The sequence below is a fragment of the Calonectris borealis genome, chromosome 22, assembly GCF_964195595.1.
Source record: "Calonectris borealis chromosome 22, bCalBor7.hap1.2, whole genome shotgun sequence".
Taxonomy (NCBI): Eukaryota; Metazoa; Chordata; class Aves; order Procellariiformes; family Procellariidae; genus Calonectris; species Calonectris borealis.
The window spans coordinates 9,873,988-9,890,057 of NC_134333.1; the positions used below are offsets into that span (position 1 = coordinate 9,873,988).

General features: G+C 36.5%; 1 protein-coding gene and 1 long non-coding RNA gene across 4 annotated transcripts in view; one reads left to right on the top strand and one right to left on the bottom strand.

Moving 5' to 3' along the window:
* LOC142091998 (uncharacterized) overlaps positions 1-16,070 on the top strand; it is a 167,679-nt gene that overhangs the window by 19,932 nt on the left and 131,677 nt on the right. The gene's annotated exons all lie outside the window — the stretch shown is intronic.
* LOC142091987 (keratin, type I cytoskeletal 20-like) lies at positions 476-6,014 on the bottom strand. Of its 3 annotated transcripts, none has more exons than XM_075171652.1 (8): positions 5,592-6,014; positions 4,741-4,823; positions 4,368-4,524; positions 3,081-3,242; positions 2,873-2,998; positions 2,501-2,717; positions 1,921-1,935; positions 476-1,271 (listed from the first exon to the last, which is right to left on the bottom strand). In XM_075171652.1, exons 1-8 carry the CDS (start codon positions 6,012-6,014, stop codon positions 1,174-1,176), a joined length of 1,281 nt encoding a protein of 426 aa, XP_075027753.1. In that variant the 3' UTR covers positions 476-1,173. The 3 variants fall into 3 exon arrangements, with proteins under 3 accessions (XP_075027753.1, XP_075027752.1, XP_075027751.1); XM_075171651.1 differs by lacking the exon at positions 1,921-1,935 and adding an exon at positions 2,306-2,353 and having other exon boundaries at positions 476-1,268; XM_075171650.1 differs by having other exon boundaries at positions 1,921-1,961; positions 2,497-2,717.

Here is a 16,070-nt window from a genome sequence, read left to right on the forward strand (position 1 = left end):
TTATCTAAGTAGTTTGCTATTGTCTCAAAATAAGGAAAATTATTTCTGTATTTTGTGCTTTTTATAATATAAATCTAAAGATCAAATATAGCTCTTCTGGTTGCAGGTTTAGGCATGGAAACCCTTCAAAACCAATATACTTTTCTTTTGAAGTTATTTTGGTAAACAGAAAATTGTTTTTTCTTTGTCCTGGCTTAATTATATCATTGGATTTGTCAACTAAAATGTATTCATTTTTAATTTGTCTACATCCAGCAGCATGGGTGCTTTTTTGGGCAGAAATGTATTATGAGCAGTAGATCAAAGGTTTAAGTAAAGCATTTATGTAGAAATGAATTGATAGCCTTGAATCAGTGACTCATGATAGTGAAAGCAAAGGATTATTTTCTTTGGCAGCTGTTTATGTAGAGTAAATAATACACTGGACAGGTGAGATTTCAAAAGGAAGAGTTTTTTGTGTTTATGTTGTCAAGAGGAAAATGTAGACTCCTTGGACTGAAGGTCTGGGTGTGGCATAGGAGACTTATACTGTATGGGAAAGGGTACGTGCAGTTGTTGGTAGAAAAAGGTTTATTAGAGATGGTGGTCTTTTTATTTCTGAACTGAAAGGCAAAATATATTTTTATTGATAAAATGTCTTTGATTGCTATAGTCCCTGGTGATATAAACATTCACAGAGAGTGAAAAAATAATAAATAGGCTTCTTCAATTTATTTATTCATTTTAATTTATTATGAAATGCAAATTGACACTTATTTTTTTGAAAATCAGTTTTTATTCAAGTGAAACTGCATTACATTTGAATAGTAGTTCAAGTTCAGAAAAGATGCACTGAATCAACATTTTAATGCATTTTCAAAAACAAATACTCTTACATTATGACATTTATGACAGGCTGATTTGTTTTTTTTTTCATCAAGGTATTTAGTGACTGTGTAACTAAACCCAAAATCTTGTACTTTGTAACTTACTGATTTTTATTAACACTCCCCCACAAAAAAAAAAAAAAGAAGAAGAAGAAGAAAAAGATTGTTTGAGGTTTGATAATTTGGCATTTTTCAACCCTTCTGGGTTTTAGGGAGAATTAGATTGGATTCTTTATAAAATTTAGACTTTTAGTTTTGGCATCAGCTCCAAGAAGCTCAGAGGCTGTCTCCTCTCTGCTGGTGTCATTTACAGCTTCTCTTCAATCTCTTTGGTCTGAGAGGAGACAACCTTGCCATCAACCACTTCTTCAACAATTGTCTTGATCTTCTTAATTTTACTTGATTCTGGTAATGAAATTGAACAGAGAATTAACTAAATGCAAGGTATATTGACAGAATAATATTACTGTACTACTAGCAGCAATTCCACCAATGAGAAAATAGATAAAGGAATCTTTTCAATGCACAGTTACTGTGAAATAACTTTTGGGGTATACAGGATATGGTTTCTCTTCCTTTGAACATCCTGTATGTTACACATAATACTAGAGTGGACATTGTGTTGAATAACTCTCTATCCCTCCTGATAGTTTTACTTCAGTTTAGCACAAACGTGTAGACCTAAAACCTGGGAATAGTCTTACATGAAATGTATATTTTTGCTATTAAACTAGATACTTTATTTAGGAGCCTAGTCTCCCTGTGTAGTCAGTGGAGAGAAGCAGATGCTTCTGAAGTCCTCCAGAGAGTAATTCAATAATTCTCTGTTGTTCTCTTGGTTCTTTGAGGAGTCTGTGGTTTTACTTTGGGCGCCTGAATTATATACATAAAACCAGGCTTTGTATAATCCCTGTAGTTTATCTATTCATACAGTTGATTGCTTTCCTGATGTAAGATACCACTTTGCTCTGAACTGTGTTGTTTTATATCAGGCTACTTAGTTCCATAACATTTCCATAGGCCATCAAAAAATAAGGAAGTTGGTGTGACATACCTTTTTCAAGCTCTGCTGTAGATACATCCACTTGGAAATGTCTGTTGAAATTATAAATTAAAAAATATAAATATATGGCACTTAACATGTTGAAGAAACATCCTTGTATGTTTCCTGTACATTTAATCAAGTCAGGTAATGTCCTTTCATCAAGACATTTAACCAGGTGTTTAAATGAGTTTTCTCTGTTAAAGTAAAACTTGCTAAGCATAAGCTATAGGTGAAATTAATCTGCAGACTCATTTCTGCAATGCTATAACTTCAGCTCATGCAGATACGCCCAATCTAGTTCCTGAGCCAGAACAGCTGAACAGGCAGAATCTTGGGGGCAAATACCACTCTCTGCTTGCCTCACTTTCATAGAAGTCTGTCTCCATAGATGAGATATTTGATTCCTTCTTTGCCTCAATCTTTGATAATAAGACCAGTTGTTCTCCGGGTACCCAGCCCCCTGACAACCAGGGACAACTGGCAACCAGTTGGAAAGTGGCAGATTTTACACTTTCCCCTTCCGTGAATATAGACAGTATTTGCAATGGAACTAAAGCGACAAGTAAAGTGCGTGTATTTTCTCACCCACTGTCCTCTCCTTCCAGCAGACGGCGGTATGTGGCGATCTCCATTTCCAAACGAGTCTTGATACCCAGCAATATACTGTACTCGTTATTCTGACCCTCCATGTCAGCTCGGAGTTGCCTCAGTTGAGCCTCTAAATTGGCAACTGCTTCCTGTATTTGGGTTAGCTGATAACTATAATGTGCTTCAGTTTCAGCCAGAGTGTCTTCTAAAGACTTTTTCTACAGCCGATGGAAAGAACAGAGATGTATTATTCAAGAGGATACATTTTTGTGTTAAAATAACATTTTGATTGAAAAGCCTCTCAGTTTCTATATTTATCTGTGTAACTGTCTACTAAACACAGTCCTTATTTCAAGTACTCTTTATTATTTACCATGTTAAGCTGGGACTGTAATTCTAGCTCCAGACCCTGAAAGATCTGTCTCCGGTCGGTGATTTCTCTCCTTTGGGCTTGCAGTTGTTCAACATTGATTGCAACTTCCCGGTTCAGTTCATCTGTCTGAAATGCAAAAATGGAGGGACTGTAAACTGCAACTAGACATGACTGAGGTTCTGGCTGATGTTTAAGTAATTGACCATACCTGCTTTTCAAATTGTTCTTTGGCTTCTTGGTGGTTCTTTCCTGCCATTTCTTCATATTGCTGTCTCATGTTTTCCATAATAGTTGCAAGGTCAATTCTTGGAGCAGCATCCACCTCTACATTAACTGAGCCGCCCACCTGTTTGCGCAGTCTGTCAACGTCCTACAGCAATGAGGATTGTACTAGCATCAGCTACAGGGAACTTTCAGTCCTCAATACTGGAAGCAAATTCAAAATCTACAGACATAGAAGTAATTCTTAAATAGCACCTCAGGGCAAGAAAACTTAATCACCTTGTGAATACTGTTTAGTGCACCTCATGTTAGAACATTTTACTTATTTTGTAGCAATAAATGCTATATCATAGAAAAACATATTATAAAAACATTATTTCCTCAGGACCAGATCTATGGAATGAGTGTAGAAGTCATGGTTCCCTTTTGTATACTTTTGTGGGTTAGCAACTCCTAACCACAAATTATTCTTAAAGAAAACCTTCACTCCTTAGTTTCTGGAGCTGTTCAGCCTTTGATGCCTAATAGCTTGGATGTCAGTTAGTGCCACACACAGTTATACTGCTTCCAGAAACAATACAAATGCTTCAGTGCTGCACAGCACAGTTTTAAGTGGGTGGCTAGGTTAGCTATTTTTCTAGGTTGGATCTTTCTAATACAGTGCTTAAAAAACATATTTTCTGCAATGTGACAAGCAATTTACACTTTTGAAGTTGATAGTATGACACTAAGAGGAAAGCTTGGGCATATGCCATAATTGAGATTATTTTAGCATTTAACAATTTGAAATTAGGATTTCAGTTTGTGTTTTTATTTGAAAAGGGGAAACAAACAATGGTTGTCTAACATTCTTATCTTTGTAGGTCTTTGAAACTATAAATGTAATGCTAAGGGTGAGGTTAAGTTTGAGCTTAGACTCCTAGGAGATACCCAGTACACATATCTAACTTGTAGGTATCTCTCCATGAGCCAGAACTCCTGTTACAACCAGTAGAGACCAGAGGGTGTCCCAGCTGACCAGCCAATAGGTGTTTGCTCTGCAGTGAGCTGAATCCCTCTCCTGCTGTGTCTGTTTTATTGACTGTCTCTCAGTCAATAGAACCATAGGCGCATTCACACAGATAACATATGAATAGGTACCTAAATTTTGATGTGCTAATCTGGGGCTGAATGCCACCATAATATTCTTTCAGATTAACTATGAAGATTTTATTATTCCTAGTGAGGCTGAGTTTATGTATGCTACTCCCTGACAGTGTTCGGCTGCTCTCACCTCCTCGTGATTCTTCTTAAGAAAAGCTAGTTCTTCATTCACACTTTCAACCTGTGACTCCAAATCAGATTTTGTCAAAGTCAAGTCATCACGAACTTGCATCAGTCCGTTAATGTCACTCTCGACACTTTGCCTGAGCAGGTGTTCATTCTCATACCTGTAAAATAAGGTTTGTTTTGTCATCATGAAAATGCAACTATTTGATGTAACTGTCAGAATCGGTAACTCCTACAGCCTTAGTTGTAAAATTTTTCTTTGTATTAAATTTTATGCTAGAAAATGTTTACTTCTCAGCTTTGATACTAATAACTAGAAGCTTTCATGAATAAGAGGAGCATGGAAGAGAATTTATGAAACTTATCATGGAACTTACTTCAGTCTAAAATCATCAGCAGCCAGTTTGGCATTGTCAATCTGCAGGACAAGCCTTGCATTTTCCAACTGTGCAGCACCAATCTAAAAAGGAATGGTTGAAAAGCGATGAGTCTTTGCACATAAATGCACGCTTGATCCGTTTCTGGAAATTAATACTGTATATGGGCTTCATCTTGCTTAACTTTATGTGTCTATTAGTCATAAGCTAAGTTCCCTTTGAAGTGCATAGAAGGAATTAAGGTTTTCCAAAAGGCAAATTATCCTGTCGTAAAATAGGTATATAAAATAGTTGGGATAGTTGCTCTCTGGAAAGGATCTGCTTTTAAAGGATGGGAAATAGAACTGGTGAAAAGTAAGAGGGGAAAGATTTAAGGAAGTTCACTGGAAACATAATTTGACAAATCTCTCAGCTGATTGCTGTGGGAATATTTTATTGTTTATAGTGGTAATTTACTATTTCAAGTAGTGATCTATTATTTTTTCTGAGCATTTGTCAGTCTTTTTCTAAAAAACCACTTTGAAATCCACAGGTGCTATATTATATTTAAATATGTAAATTACCATCAGTATTTTCACTAATTAAAATTGCCTAAGGCAAATAGAATAGAATTAATTAATTTTGATTCAAAGATTTTTCATGTATGAGATTACTCACATCTGCAGACACGTATCTAGTATTACAAATTATGTAAATTCTGTCACTAATTTGTATTTGATCAAAATAAAACATTTATTTTTCTTAGCTGAGACAATTGCAATTTGGAAAAGTACATTTTCTGCAGTAGATTACTATCTATCTCCCCGATAATTGCAATTAATATATTTATAGATGGCTATATGATATCTTACCTTATTTTGGAGATCTTCAATTGTTTTAAAGTATGAGCTATAGTCATGCCTTATGTCTGTGGTGTTCTTCTCATACCACTCCTTGATCTGCTTTTCAATCAGGGAGTTTGCCTTTTCTAGAGAACGCACCTTCTCCAGATACGAAGCCAAACGGTCATTTAGATTTTGCATAGTTGATTTTTCATTGCCAGTGAGCAGCACATCATTACCAGTAAGATTAAGCTGGAAGTTCCCACCGAAGCCTTGTCCATAGTTGGTGGTGGTAGATATGCGGGTGCCATAGCCACCAGCTCCCCCATAGACGCTAGGTGCCTGAATCTTTTGGATAGCCATTTTCCTGGAGGTTAAGCCACTGACACTGGGTGCAGTAGGTTGGAAGCGGGTGCTTGTACCCCACTGAAAGCTTCGGTTAGAGAACGCCATTTGTGTTCTTCGTCTTCTAAAATGAAACAGCTAAATCTGCACAGATAGAGAGCAGCTGAAGTGAAAAGCAATGTATGCTCTGTAAACCTTTATACTGTGTTTCAAAGAGGAAGCACAATAGTTATAAACCCCACCTCTGTTGACACATAATGTAACTGGTGTCAGCACAAATAGCACACAGCATATTGCCCCCACACTCCCTATAATGTAAAGGGCTTTTCATCTGTTCATCTGTATTTGAGAAAAACTCCCCAGGTAGTTTGGCTTGCTTTGTTATTATTTTGAATAAAAGATAAAACACAAATGAACTGTTGAATCATTTATAACAGTATACCTGCAGCCATACTCTCTATAGTCCTTTTGAACAAACAAGTAGATTCTTACCATGTGCAGTGTAAGAAATTAAAATGAGTTGACTATATGTGACAAGAGACTTAAAATATTTATATTTGCAATCAAGTATATATTTCTATTGAGTAAGCAATAGTTTGGGCCTCAAGACGGTCTAAAACAGTGTGTAAATTATTAGAAAGGGGGCATCTGTAACTGCCATGTTAATTCATTTTATAATAAGCACAAAACAATATTCATACTGTAATTGGAAAGTGAATGTTGTTATAGTTAGCTTGCATTGAATATGCATTCATTTAGTATTAGAAAACCGCTACAAGTTGAACTCTAGCTTTCAATACAGTTGAAATTAAGCAGAAACAGTATTGCTTTATCCATAAATAAACAAGAATATTGGAAATCTTCATTGCCCACTTTATTTCACATATGAGATGCTGAGGTCCATAGAGTGACAGGAGGTGTTGAGATCAAGCTTCCAGCATAACTAGCTTCCAGCCCTCCTGTGTGGCTGAAGTTAAAGCAAAACAAGTATCCCTCCTGCCTTGTCAATATTCTAGACAAAGAGACTACCAGCTAACGAGTTCCACTGCTGGGTGTTCTGTCACAAACCTGGGTGTTATGTTCATTAACAGGAAACCAGCTGCCTTTGTTCAGTGCATGAAGAAACCCAACAATCCTGCTTCTAATCGTACTGAGGTTCCTAAACTGACTATGGTGAATAGTTTTGATACAGATAAAATGGAAAGCAAGGGAAGAAACTGATTGCTGAGGGCGTTGTTAGTGCTGCAGAAAAGCAGGTAGCAGGTGTGCATTGGGACAGTATGTAGGTGTAGTTCCTTGGGGCATTGCACTGGCAGTACTTTAGTGTATTATTCATGTACAACTAGTCTGGTAGAACAATTAACGCATATTGCTTGTATTAGTGAAAACAGCTGCTGTACATACTGATCTTCAACCTTGGGGCAAGGAAATTGGTGAGACACTAAGCTTTGGAGGCATTAAACTGTATATTGGAAGCATCTTCAGTTTTCTGAGAATACCTAACCTGGGATATTAGGGAATCAGTACTGCTAAGTTTTTTAAGTTACTGTGCTACAGATTAGTCTAAATAGTATTGGATCAAGGCAAAGAGTTAAGCTGTTGTACTTAGCTATTCTGAAAATACGCATCTTCTAAACCAAAGTGATCAGCGTTCAGGGCAGAACTTTTTTGCAGGAGGATGCTGTGAATTGTCTTTGGACCTTGAACTTCTTTGGGTGTGACTGATAATGAAAAACATTTACGACAGTTGAAACCAAAGTACACTAGCCATATCATTTGGACTGTCACTATAGAAACTCAAGGCGGGTCATCTTTACTTCATTAAAAATATTCAGACTGAGTAAGAATCGATTATGTTAGTAGGGGCAGAGCTTACATCTTTAAAGCTGTAAGAGGAATACAGCAAGAGATCCTGCTACAGTCACATCTCTTGCCTATATATTTCACTGCCTAGATCTCTGACAGTATTTTATGATAGTCTATTTAAGAGTAAACATTCTGCTTTGTCGTCTTAGTATTTATTAAAATTAGTTTCCATGTTACCTTGATGGTATTTTTTCTAAACATCACTTGAAGATCCCATTTTTTCTTTTATTGAGCAAATGACAAAGGTTATTTGTTAGCTTTCATGTTTGCCTATAAATGCAAAAAGATGTAATTGAAAGTCTAGATTGGCTTTTGTGGGTCAAATTCCTAATCTTTGTATTCACAACTATCCCAGCTCCATATGGAGAAGCAGCTACATAGTTTAAATACCAAAAGCTAATTTCATGTGTTGTTAAATTAATGTCAGGTGTTTGAAATTTACAGAAGCTGGATACTATTTAGAAATGTAAGAATAACACAAAAATGCATTTCAGATTGATAGAGAAATAAAATTCACTGATACATAAAAATTTCTAAACTTTTCTCTAACTTCACTTTATACAGTGATCTGAATTAAAGTGGCCATCAGGATTAGGTCAGGCATTTGCCTTGTGTTCTGGCTCTGCTACTTTAGGTCAAGCTGAACCTTCAACAATTATTTTTCTTCCAGAATCCTCCTGACTATTAAGCAAAAATGTTCAAGGCGTATGCAATTGGAAGCACAGAGCAATAGCATCATGCAGACCTAGTACGAAAAGATGTTGGGCTGAATTTTCTTAGCGTTCTTTTTTTTTCCTTCTCCAAATTGTTTACTGACAATTTCTCTGGTCTTATCATTTTATATATGCTTCTATTGCAAAAAATAAGCTGGAATATTTGCAAGAATATTTACTAAGATCAGGATAGGTATTGTTCACACCAGAGGTGGGTTTTGCTCCTATTTTTTGCTTCAATACAGTCTTTTTCATGCAATAGATCTTGAATGGTTGTATAAATCACTGTAAATTGCAAGAGTGAGCACCAAAGACTATGTCTATACCAGTAAATGAAACAAAGGCAAGGCCCATAGACTGGCTGAAGGGCAAGTGGCTCGTCATGGCTCACCTCTACAAAGCTGTACAGCTTTCAGTTGGGAGTGGTCGTCCACCTCCACTACCTCTTGAACTATGTCCAGATATTATCTGGAAGAATATGGGCTGCCTTTTTTTTTTTTTAAAAAAATTTTATCACTTGTAACAGTGAGTTATTTAAATAGATGTTGAGCAACGCAAAAATATATTATCTGATATCTGCAGTTTTGATCAATGTTAAAGAAGTGCTGTTAACACTTTGCTGATACTTTAGTTCAGCAGTGCAGCTTCCAACTCAAGACTCAGTTGTGAATACTCTATAGAAGACAGTCTTGTAGCACGTGGATTCATGCGTAACACTTCCTTTCAGTGACGTGCTCGGTCGGAATGGTTTGTGTGTAGTCATAATAAAACAATCATAGCAACACTAATAAATTGTTTCATTTCATGAAGAAATCTCACCTGTGTGACAGAAGTTTAATGTATATTAAAGAGCAATGAAGATAAGTCATGCAGGGTTATGATAACATGTTCATGCCATTTAGTATTACTCACCTTTACTAACCAGTCATTGGTAACCAATCTTGAGACTTCAAGGAAAAAAGACACACCCAGCTTTGGTTCTGCATTTATGCTGCCTTTAGGTGGAACATATGCTTTTCTTTTGGCTGACTTAAAGATTTAAATAAAGAAAAGTCTTTTAGTTCAGTCTTTAGTGATGATCCATTCTAGAGTGAAATCCAATGCCCTTTTATTAGTCCCTGTAACTATGTTGCTGATCTCAGTTTGGATTTCGTGTCATAAGAATTTGAATCTGAAAGATCTCTTACAATACAGTCCTGAAAGGACTTCCACTGTACAAAGTGCATTCAAGGAAGAGAAATTCCTTGTCCAATATTCCAGCCGTATTCCAGTATTCAATATTTCTGTGTCTGAGAAATTCCCCTCCTTCTCTTCTTAACCTGCTTGCAAGAAGAAGTTACTTCCTGATTTATGCCATACAACTGGTTTACAACCAAGGGAACAGTTGTAAGATGAGCTTTCAGAGGAAAATCAGAGTCAATTTTTAATGTAGATGTGAGCCAATAGCAGATTTTAAATTAAGATTTTTCTGAGTGAGTAAAAAAAAGTACTTAGGACAATTCTCCACCCTGAAAACAAACTATCTTTGCATCATTTGTTAATGCAAATGCTGCACCCTTGAAGACTGCTCTCTCCAAACAGTAAAAAAAGATGTTTTGTGTTTTGCTGAATGTGATCAGATGAGAGAAAGGTCCAGATGATGTCCCTAACTCAACTGGATTCACTTAAGCCCTGAACATTTGCAGCACAAGGTCTTACAATGTCTTCCTCACATATATATTTTTTCCTCATTTCCCTCTCCTTTTTATCTTTTGTCCAATGAAAATATCTTAATCATCAAATCACTGCACCTTATTTCTTTCTGCTTTGAGCTTTTGACCAGAGAGGTAAATTTAAAATATTACTTTAAATAGCATGATACTTAAAGAAGTGTTCCAGATCTTGGAGTGGTGCATAAGACAATGTGTTGGTTACATCCTTCCCCAACCACAGGTTGAAAATGAAAGTCAGGAGCTGCCTTTCCTGTCTTAGCTGCTCTCCTCAAATACAATCGGATTTCAGTCCCAACAATAACAGCTCCAGGCCATACAAATGAACTTTCTCTTTTTTCTCCCCTAAAAGTATCATTAATATCAGCTCTAATATAATCTAAAAGACTACCAGGCAGATCTTTTTCCCTTGTAAAAATTATGTGCATCTGAGGTGTCAGTGGAGTGAGAAAACCAGTAAGCTGGAGAATATTTCAGCTTACTGGTTTTCTCAGTTCCATAATGCTGGAATAGTTCACTATCTATGAGAAAATATTACACATTGATATGATTCAGTAAGCAAATACAATTTTCATGATCCTGTGCAAATATATGCACACACTGATAGTACGCCATAAAAGATATGTACAAACACACTGTATTGCATGTATTCACATTTGTGTAGATTTTTTTCGCTAGCTTTTAAAAAAACATAATTCTGGTGGTTTCAGGGACCTGACTTCTATCACGCTTGGAACCCCCAAAACAGGAGAAAAACTTAATTTTTTTTCAAGGGTATAATTGGACTCATAACTGTCAGGAGTTGCCTGGGTAGTTGCATGACTGCAGCTTTGTGTTTGGGGACCACTCTGGTAAATCATCCTTTCAGTACATTCTGGTGACCACATGGCATCCCCTCTCTGAGTATTTGTAGAAGCAGGAGCAAACTATGGGTTGCTTCCTTTGTAAGGAGAAGGAACCTGAAGTACTATCCCAGCTTCAGGATCTGTGTCAGGCAATCAGGTATCAAAAAAAACCCCAAAAGAATGAAAACAGGCCGAAAATACATCTCAGTACTCCCCTTGAGAAAATTGTGCACTTTTAGGAATGTCCATTACACAAATACTTCAACAGAAATTTCCAGTTAAAAATTGTTCACTAGCCTTAAGAGTCTCACAGAAGGCAGAGATATCGAAAGGAGTGGTTCCTGTGGTAATGCTTAGTCATAGCAGTCCATTTGCATGCCATTTGGGGCAGAAGCATAATGTGTATATACCTGTTTGTCACTAGAGGCCACCACATGCCTTCTTAAAAGAGTTATGTGTACAAATCTATGTATTATTTGCTACAATGGGAGAATCCATCCTGGAACCTGAACATGGTTAATGAAATTCACATATTATATTAAAAAATTTCACATATTACTTACTTTTCTGGTCCTATATCCAGAAGAAAATTTTTTTGCATAACTCTTGTGACCAAATGTTTAGAGTAATGTTTATCTTCACAGCCACAAGCTGTAATTACAAGAGTTTAGCATTGTGTATGGCAGTGAGTTTGTAAGCAATGGCCACAAGTATTATCTATCTTTCTAAATCTTGAAAGCTGAATTTTTGAGGACAGGAATGTTCATTATCCCTTCGAATTATGCCCCTTTCTTTATGACTGATGCTTGGGTATCTTAATTTTTAGACAGCAGTAAACTCTAGACATTAAAGAAAAGGTTTATTTGGGTTTGTTTTTAAGCTTTTTTTCTGCGTAGTAGCTATGGTATTTCTAGTGGGACACGTCCATTCACAAAATGCCTTGGTAACTGACTTGGGACTTTTCTGTGGTGAGATTAACTAAGCAACAGAGCCTGGGCACTGAAATGGCCTCCAAAAATTGGTAATTTGTCTCACTAATAAGGAATGAAAAAGTGTTGGTTTTCCTGCACTGGTAACTTTAAAATCACAATTTCTGTCTACTTGCAGCAACATTACGTATTTCCTTCTTTGAAATTGCTCTGGCAAGAGTTGCTTCCAGTGTATTTGTTTTATGCATTTTATGCTTTAATTTCTTGTATGCATGATTCAGGGGTATAGATGAGCCAAAGCGGGTACTTTTTCTCTAAAAGTAGCAGACTATTAACTTCTATTCTAAAGAAGTGCTGTCTAGTTTGTCAGCTACTCCAGCTTGTTTGTTTCTTCTTCTTTTCCCTGCCTGCTCCAAATAATTATTCCTCTAAATTGAAATACATTTTTCTCAAATTATATTCCTCATTTCTGTTGCTTTCTATCGAGCCTAATAACAGCCTATCAAATAAACTCCTTCTGACTTGGCCTTAGGACATTGGAAAGCAAAAAAATTTACCCCTGAAGTCTAGATAGTTATTGAAAGTGTCTTTACCACAGCTGATGTTATGATTTTATGCCTTTAAGCTTCTGATGCATATTCAGACTTTCAAAAGGCAAATTAATATGTCCAGAAGAAGCAGCCAGGCACCTGTTTCACCATTAGGTCATGTCTAGTACTATGAGCTTCTATCATAAGGGCAGTCCAAACTGTAATATATTGATGCTTATGTTTAATGTGATATTTTTGCAAACAACTCTTTTATGGCAGCCCCTACATGTGTGGCTCAAGTAGGTCATTTCAGTATAGCCATACAATTAAAAATATTATAAAAATACAACTTGAAAAGAAATGAAAAATTTTACTGAGGAAGGAATTACGAGGAAGCAACAAATAATAAAAAATTATTTGTGATTTCACAAAGCCAAATGTACAAGTAGAGTTAATAATTAAGATGCTTTTGCTGTATAATTCAGGACTTGGGGAGGACAGAGGGGGTGCAGGCCTCTCAAGCATTATTCTTTCCTTGCTTCCCTGTTTATAGATACTTCCCTTTTCTGAATGATTCATATACAGGAACAGGCATCTCCCAGCAAAACTTTAGAAACCTTTATAGGTCAGGGTGTGGACATTGTGAAATGTTTTACCGGCTCTTCTACCTATTCTCTCTGCTTCAATAATAGCATGCAAGCAGTGTTTTTAGCAGTATTATAAATGCTAGATTTCCTTTTCTTCTCTTTCTGAAATGACTTCATTCATTTTGCATGTGTATTAAAAGGCAGGCTGAAAGCAAAAATTTTGCATTCTACAGAAATGTCTTGTGCATAAATAAGAAAGAAACCTGCCAATGTGCGGCCACATCACCAGAAAGAATGTGTGATGAATAGCACAAACCATTACTGCATTACCTCATTGCAAACTTCTTCCAGAGGATCAACAATTCACTTACCAAAGCTGCGTATTGTAATATACCTTAATAAGTTTTAACATTTCTACAAGTGAAATGAGCTATGACTCATAGACATTCTGGAGTGCATTCAAGTCTGTTATAAATCACGTTGGAGGATTATTTAGTGCAGGACTTCCTTAAATGGCAGGTGAAACTACAAGAAGTGATTTGTGAATGCTGATGGTTTCAGCCTCCTTTTATAGACTGTGAGTTCCTGTGTCTTGTTAGTTTGCAAAAGTATTGTTACATCATTCACTTAGACTTAGAAATGACATTATCTCCTACTGATACTTTCTTGCTATCCTATTCCATTTATGGGAAATAGAATATATTCACTTTGAGTGTGTTATTTTTTATGATACTTCAAATTTTTAAAATTGCAGTTTCTTTGGGCCTGGGTCAGTCACTTCGTTGTTGTTGAAACAGCACTTCTATGTATATTTAATACTGAAGTAGAATAAATACCAGCTAGCAGAGTTAATCAGTTTTAATACAGTGAATTAATAAAATAATTTTTCAAGCAATACAGTATCACACTCCTGATGATTTCCTTTCCTTCAAGACATTGATCTGAGACTAAGAGAAAGAAGAACGTATGCCCTCTCTTTTTTAAAGATTCCCAAATACTACAAAATCACCAAAGACACCCAGGCACAGTGTTCTGTACAGGACTAATTTTAGTAGGGCTATTGGCACATGTAAATTGAAGAACATGATCAAAGTATGTGCAGGGTCTTGACCGGCAGCACACACTTGAAATGAATCAATCACATTATCTCTTCAGTGCGATCAGATACAGAAAGGATTGCTGTAACTAGAGAACGGCTCTTTGCGGAAGTTGTATTATCTAATAGCTGGGGTAAGTAGAAGCTGTGAAGTGATGAATTCTAATTTAGTCGCTATCAGTGACTTTCTTTGCAGCCTTGAGCAAGTTGTGTCATCTCTTTTTCCAATTTCTGAAGCAATAAAATGGGAATGATAATACTACCCGCATTCATTATCTCCCTAACTTCATCTCTCAGTGTGTTGTGAGAATATAATGTTAACAGTGCATGCAAGTGGTAAATATTAGTATTGTTATTTATTATTTAGGGTGCAGACCTACCCTAAATACATCTAGAAATGCGTAGCTTATCTGCCAGAACACAAATTCAGAAATAACGAATAACCACTAGATATAGGGCAGCATAGGGCCAGTGACACAGTATCATAAGCTGTTCAACAAAAAGGAAATCTGCAATTATACATAGTATTCTAAAACGATGAAAAATTCTGCAGAAATAAGCAATTTTTGCCATAGAATACTTGCTTTCATTTAGACAACAGAATGTAGTGTAACTAATATTTATATGTTTAAGGACTAATTGGTTTACTTCACTTATTAAAAGACAGCAACTTGAATGGATGTTAGAGCCATTGATGTGTGATGATGTTAGTAAACGGAGTGAACTATGAGGTCAGTGTTGTGAGCTGTACTGGTCTGACCATTACAGAATGCAATGACACAGTTGTAGGAGAAGGTTAAAATCATCAGAGCAGTGGAGTGGAATGGGAATTCTGCTACGTCTTAGCTGGTACCATTTGGACCATAGCCGAGCGTAACACAGGAATGCAGGGAGTGCATCTCTCACCTCTGCATGAGAGGACACTAGGACACGAGTAAAGCCAATGCATTGCTCAAGAATGTGAAATAAGGACAGGCGTGTTCCATAAAGCACTTCAATTATTCGTTTTTCCTTCTTCTTTCCTTGTAGTTTAGCACAATCAAAACCCAGCGCAAAGCATAGATACTTTCCTTTGATTGGGAAATAAGGGGCTACTTAGAAGTTTTTATAATTATTTGTATCACTGCAATGTGGTTATGCTCTGTAAATTTGATAAATGAATATGGCTTTTAAGAACACAGAAAATTGTTCAAGAAAACCTACGCACATTTTGTCCAGATGCCACAAACACCAGGTCTGGCTTGTTGGATCTGGTAAGCCATAAGGAAGGACATTGTTAATTAGCCAAGAGTTACTAATCCTGTATTGCAAGTTTTACCCAATTTAAAGAAACCATTAGGTAATCCATTCAATGCTTTTGGGATCTCTTTGTGCAACAAGGGTGGAGAGTTGGGGGGGGGGAGGCGAAGGGGAATCATGAACTGGTCCTAACATGCCAGTAAGAAAACATTGTATCATAGAGATGGACTTTGTTTATTTTAAATCTGCATTTTCTTTGCAATTTTCACTTTGTTTTGCGAGCCTTGTTTCAAAGCAAAGCAGGTAACAGGAATCCTTTATGAAAGTCCCTTATGAGTAGGTATGAAAGAGTACAATGACAATTTCACTCATGAATATGAGACTGCCCTGAACACGCTGTTTTATATGCAGACGTTGACTTTGGAATGCAAATCCACACAGACACTCATTATGCTCCATTTTGTCTCTCTCCGTTCTGCTTTACAGGCCTTCCTTGTCTAAACAGTCCTAATAATATTTCTCTTTTTCTTGCTCAGTTTTTAGCTTTACATATCACTGGAAATTTTCCTATTGCTGTTAGGGTCTCCTGCCGAGTTGGTGATTGGGCTTATGTGAGAAAGGGGAAGAAGCTTGGATTTGGCTAAAGAACT

Coding starts and splice junctions, on each gene's coding strand:
- LOC142091987 (XM_075171651.1), bottom strand. CDS start 6,014: ATGGCGTTCTCTAACCGAAGCTTTCAGTGGGGTACAAGCACCCGCTTC. Junction 4,824..5,591: donor TTGAAGATCTCCAAAATAAG/GTAAGATATCAT, acceptor ATTCCTTTTTAG/ATTGGTGCTGCACAGTTGGA. Junction 2,999..3,080: donor AAGAACAATTTGAAAAGCAG/GTATGGTCAATT, acceptor TTTGCATTTCAG/ACAGATGAACTGAACCGGGA.